General features: G+C 40.5%; 1 protein-coding gene across 2 annotated transcripts in view; it reads right to left on the bottom strand.

The window, feature by feature from the left end:
- akap12b (A kinase (PRKA) anchor protein 12b) overlaps positions 1-6207 on the bottom strand; it is a 65729-nt gene that overhangs the window by 9938 nt on the left and 49584 nt on the right. The window contains exon 1 of one of the 2 annotated variants that reach the window (XM_053488707.1): positions 2817-3107. The exons of the other annotated variant lie outside the window; for it this stretch is intronic. Coding sequence (XP_053344682.1) covers positions 2817-2841 — 25 coding nt within the window. The 5' untranslated portion in view covers positions 2842-3107. Of the gene's footprint in view, positions 1-2816; positions 3108-6207 lie in introns of those variants that run through there. 2 annotated transcript variants of the gene reach the window in all.

Consider the following 6207-nt stretch of genomic DNA (forward strand, 5'->3'; position numbering starts at 1 on the left):
TTCATTAGGACCATGGCCTTGAATCGATTACTGTGAAGTAGTTGAGAATGCTTGCTTTTGTCACATTCCCTTGGTCACCATCACAATTGTTTTCCAAGAAACCTTAAAAAAAAATATTGGACACCACTACATTCTTTTCACCTTGCTGTCCTCTTTGGATTAAAAAGCTACAAAGTGTTGAGATAAGGTGTAAAATAAAATACAACTATACTAACATAGGAAAGATCAGCAGCAACAAATTGTTTTTTAAAGAAGTCTGGAAGATGTCATTCAACTTCCTTTACCACCCAAGAACCCATCCCCCAGAGATAGAGAGAGAGAAAGATAAAGAGAGAGAGAGAGAGAGAGAGAGAGAGAGAGAGAGAGAGAGAGAGGATGGCAGCCAGAAAAGTATGCATTGTTTTGTCCCCCCATTCTTTCACAATGGCTCCCTGGCTTCTTTTGGATGGGGGCCCTGTCCTATTGTCCGTCTGCAACTTTAAATATCCATGACAAAAAATGTGTTACAAAAAACATTCAGTGACAAAAAAAAAACATTTAGAGGAAATTTACAATCTCACCATGCACACAAGGACTGAATGGATGAGTAATAATGTGATGAGTGTTAACACTACAATACGTATAAGCATCAGTAGGGAATATTTAGGTGGAGAACTTTCTCACCCAGCATTGTTGGAGCAGCCCTTAAACTGTGACCACTGTGGGCCGTGTCATTGTTAGGCAAATGACTAGAGATGCAAACAAGTAGCTCATAAATGATTGTCCCGGTTTGGTGGGGGTACCATTAAAAGACATTTAAGGCGCTGAAATGATTAACCAAACTATGCACAAGGAGGTCGTTCGTATGTGTGTGAGTGTGCACGAAGCCCCTAGTCACCCCAACATCTGCTGCTGCCTCTAACGTGTCTCTGAATGAAACCCGAGCTAGGGAATCCGATCCGCTCTCTTGTTTGCGCCTGGTTTGTATAGTGTGTGCTCGATGGAGTTTCTTCAAAACCCCGGGAGGGGGAGGTGTTATCTGAACTCTTGGTGGGATAATGCACACAGCTTTTTCGCGGGGTGAGGGGGTGCTGCCACAAACTTATCGCACTGCCCTCCACCCTTTCTGCTTTTGTTTGTCATGTTTGGCAAACAGATGCACGAAACTGTGGGCTGTTAATTAGTGGGACTGGTGTTTGGAAATGGACAAGCTTGAGGTTTGGTAGTGCTGTGCAAACGTTACACTGTTTGTCTTCACTCGACACCCACCCACCCCCTTCTCGAGACAGGCCTTTAACACCCTCCCCAACCCATCGAGACTCAACGACTGTACCCCATTCCATCAATACACTACATGGCCACACCCCGTCCTACTGATACTATTGTCCTACTTTCACAAAAACCTACAATACACCATTGGAAATCTCTTGAAATTCTGAGATTTACTGTAAGAATGTGTAAGACGCCAAGTAAGCGTTAAACATGATTAAATACCGAACAGCAAATAATGACGAAGCAAATCAATATTAGAGGCGCTATTTCTGTAACCTTTGCCAATCAGAGCATCCACACGATGCTTTAGGACAAACCAGTTTAGCACTAACGAACAATAAACCATGAAGATCATTAATGAAAGTCCTGCGATTTCATTCCAAAGCCATGTTTTTCATAACTTCATAGAACATTTAGACTGCTTTTATTAAAATTACACAATTTACTTTGCAATACTTCGAAATACTTTAAAAAAATCCCCCCCCCAACCTTAAAACCACATACACTTTGCATACGGTGATAAATTCCATATCCCTTGCCCACACCACCCACTGGGATGCCACAGAGGACCCTGACTAAGATCTGAAGCGCTTAAAGAAAAACTAATTAAAATTCCAAAGCCCACCAGTTCCAGCCCCTTTCTCTTTTGAAGTCCGGTATAGTATGGCGTATATTTTTACAGCCCACGCTTGTACAATATGTTTCCTCCTACTACGTGTTATGCTCGGGGTAACAGGGCACGGAGGAATGTGTGCCCCGGATCGCTTCTGGAGCCGAGGCTTTTCATGAATGGACGTGGGGCGTGACCACTCGACTCGAACTCGTCTTCCAAAGTTTCTAATCTGAAACACTTAAATTGACAAACTAGTCCACAATTTTGTCCAACAATTATGTCCTTAGTGGGTAAAAGAGAAATCGTTGTATGTAGGAACCAGGAGACTGAATTAAACATGGTGTTGAATATTTCACCTGCTTTTGCATTTAGCATTTTCTTAAAATAAACGTGCCGTCACATTGCTTTCTAGTTAACAATACGGTAACGTGCACTATGTACAAATTTAAACATTAATAAGATAGCAATTAAACATTTAGTATTTAGACCTCTAAACAACTTATGCAAAATGTTTGTGTTTAAAAACATACTATGAATTACTTTGTGAAATTTAGTAACGTATAAATATATGCTAGTTTCTATGGTAAGACTACCATTGTAGTAACTTATAGGAGTAACATGATTACCGTGATGAAGAAGGACCAGGCGGTCATATGTAACACTTCTGTAAATGCTGCGATAAATCACACAACCTACCACGCCCTCATGTTAACATCTGACTGTCTCCGTCGTTAGCTTTGACTCTTAAACCTGACCTAATACATCACTCTTTTTTTTCTTTTCTTTTTTCCAGTGACCTTCCCTGAGCTTTGGCTCTCTCTCTGGCATCATCTGCTAAACACACTTGGCGGCAGCAAAGCACTTCATGGTTAATGTATAAAGCGCTCAGCTCACTATGATGATCAAAACTCACATAGACATGAAAGAATTCAGCTTCTCAGATGGATCTTACCTGTTAAAGTTATCGTCCCAAGCATTTACAGACGTTCTCCCACAAAGGAAAAAAAAAATCGTATTAAAAATCTCTGATGAAAAAAATAACTTTGCTTGGTTAAAGAAACAAAAAAAAAATAATGCCGTCTGGTTGTTAAGTCGCAGTTACCGAGTCTTCTGTCTCGTGAGCTCTCATGGAGGCCGGTCGTCTCCTCGTCTCTGTTTCTGGGTTACACTGAGCAGAAGAGGAGGGCGACTCAGAAATTTCAACCCACGCTGACACCCAGGCCCCGATGTAGGACCTCCCCTCGGTTCCTTCCCCCAACCAAGCCTTCAGCTGTCCGATGCCCTTCTCTCTCCCTCTCTCTCCCTCTCTCTCTCTCTCTGAATGGAGCTTCCTTTTCCTCTCTCCTTGCTTCCTCGAAATGCCTTCACCATTCCCATTCTCGAACACTTCACTTTTCTTTTCCTTTTTTCACCCCTCTCTTCATGATTCGACAAGGTCACGGAAATGTCACGACATCGAATTCCGTACATACCAGACTGGAGCGTAATGCGTACATCACGTTCATGTTTTCTACATGTTCTCCTTCTCTACTCTCACTCCATCTTCAGTATAACTTACTTACAGTATATCCACTCTCACGTATGACAGCTCGGACGTTATAGGAATGCACCTCTGATGCTCGCTCTAGGTATTTGCTAGAAGACTCGCGGGATACAAAGATCACAGATATCATTTATCCCGACAAAAATATTGACTTACAAACTGACATGAGACTTTCCTAGGATATATTGTGTATGTATTTCTGCTGACGCAGATGAGCAACACCACCACGGATGCTAGGAAACTGATTTATGTTTTACTTCAACACTCAGAAATAACTGCACCCAAGATCCAAAAGATGGAATCTATGATCTATGACCTACGTATTACTAAATCCTTGCAAACTTTTATACGGTTACAGCTGAAAAGTTTTGATATGCGATAATTCTGTCCTAAAAAATGTCCTAATCAATTGTTAGAATGTAATAATCAGCTTTATGGCTAAGTGAGTGTGGCTTAGATTTATATACAAATTATAAATTGTGATTCGCAGATGTACAAAGAAAGTTATACTTGTTGAAGAATGACTACAGATTTGAAATCCTTTATAAAGTCCTGATGAAAGTGTGATTTAAGTAGATTGACAATGTTCGGTAGGAAGCAAATCCACAAAGTTTATGATAAAACTGCAGTTAAACATTGACGTATGTACATTTAGAATATACAAAAAAAAATTTTTAATATATATATACATATATACATAACCCCATGCACTAGTAAAAACTTTCCTATAGATATTTCCTTCAATTTTAGGACTCCATGGTCGTTCCTGATGTTTATTTCTTTCTACACTGTAAAACGATACTGAAGGTGTTTATCCCAAACACACAATAATCTCCTTTGAACAGGTGATATTGAGATGTATATCTGCTACTTCTGCTCTGTAAAGCTTCTAATCCAAGGTGCTGTTTGAGGTTAATTGGTGATTTCTGAGGCTGGTGACTCTAAATGATCTTCTCCTCTGCAGCAGAGCTCAGTTTTGGTCTTGTTTTCCTGGGAAGGTCTTCATGAGAGACAGTTTCATCATGGACCTTGATGGGTTTTACAATACACTCGACACGATGTTGTTCCTGTAGGAACTGCTCCAGATCAGCCGACCTTCATGTCTTACAATAACACCTGACTGTAGTTGTTGTTGTTGTTACATAATTACGCGACGCCATTAGTGTTATTTTATAGTCTTGAAATCCCCGGTATTGTTGTAGAATATAGAAAATAAATCACTACACAAAAACAAAGGAATTTGCAAGTGATCCCCCTTTTGAGCGGTCGTGTAAGTGACCACTTGTCAGACAACAAAGAGAAAAATGGAAGCTGATGGATTTTTCATGCAAAAAAGAAGCAAGAACAAGAGAAGAACTGTGCCTGGTTCTGGATGTTCAGTAAAAAGTAGTTAATTTCCCAAAAAACTGCACGAATTGTACCCGAGCGTCATCACTCACACCAAATACAGATTTTATTTTATTAATTACTGTTTACTGACCTTTATCCTCCTGAGAGCCGAAGTCTACTGTTGTGTACATTTAATGTTTTACTGACTGTTTCTCTTCATTCATAGCTCATAACTATACATATATAAGCATAATGTCTTCAACCAAGAAGAAGTTTGGCAAAAGAATTATACCTAACAGTACAAGGATCTATATAGACTATGAAGTTGGAAGAAAATGTCATATGTCAATAATATCAATAATATTACCATATATAGATATGGTATATATATATATATATGGATAGAGGTATTAAAATATTTACACACGTTTTTCTTTTTCTGAAGTGTTTATACATTGTTGTCTGATGTTAAGTATATTACTAATTTGCCTGCTTTGCTGTTCAAGATTCAAAACTATGTTATGTGTATATATACACAAAGTCTATAGCTGTTTTTACATTGTATTAGGGTTTACTGTCCATTTAGATACAGCATTTACCACTTAATCTAATCCGGGAAATCTTACAGAGATATTATCACTATCCATCCCTCCATCCATCTAGAAACCTCTATAGTCCAACTAGGGCCTGTGGAGGCCGATGGTGACCATGGGTATCTCCAGTCAAACACACACTACAGGCGAAACCAATTAACCTAATCTGCATGTCTTTGGACTGTAGGAGGAAACTGGAGTGCCTGGAGGAACTCACCAAGCATGGGGGAGGACATGCAAACTCCATGCACACAGACCCCGAGGCGGGAATCGAACCTGGAACCTGGAGGTGCAAGGTGACAATGCTAACCATTAAGCAACCATGCTACCATTGGTAGAATCAGTAAAAGTAGAGTTGATTCTCAAGTCAGAAACCATTTATACCTTAACTTGCTATATAAAATACTTGTTTCTCGGGAGGTTAACAGCTTCAACAGCTGTGCTTTAAAGCTTTTTCTATGAAGATACAGGATACTAGACGCCTCAGATTCTCCAATTACCATACGAAGCATCATTGGCTGTCCCTGTAAGCCGGAGGCTAAGCCAACACTGCCCCAGTTACAGCTCTAAAGTGTGCTAATAGCTCACTCAGACTGTAATTTAAAGCTTCTGGGGCATGTCTGACCTGGCCTGTGGAGCGGGAGGAAAGCACTTGGGATGCTGATCAGATTCCTCCCGCACATACAGAGGGCCCTAATCAGGGATCTCACACCTCTGCATTGTCCCGCTGGAATGTGCAAATTCCAGGTGAAACGGTGAAATCCTCTGCTAAAGGGGCGATAACAGTCGGCCCTCAAGCCTCGAGACGAACTCCAGACACGGAGCATTCTCAGCTGGAGGTTTCAGCGCAAACCTCAGGCTTTCATTCCAAAACCAGA

This window comes from Clarias gariepinus, chromosome 27 (genome assembly GCF_024256425.1).
Source record: "Clarias gariepinus isolate MV-2021 ecotype Netherlands chromosome 27, CGAR_prim_01v2, whole genome shotgun sequence".
Classification (NCBI taxonomy): Eukaryota; Metazoa; Chordata; class Actinopteri; order Siluriformes; family Clariidae; genus Clarias; species Clarias gariepinus.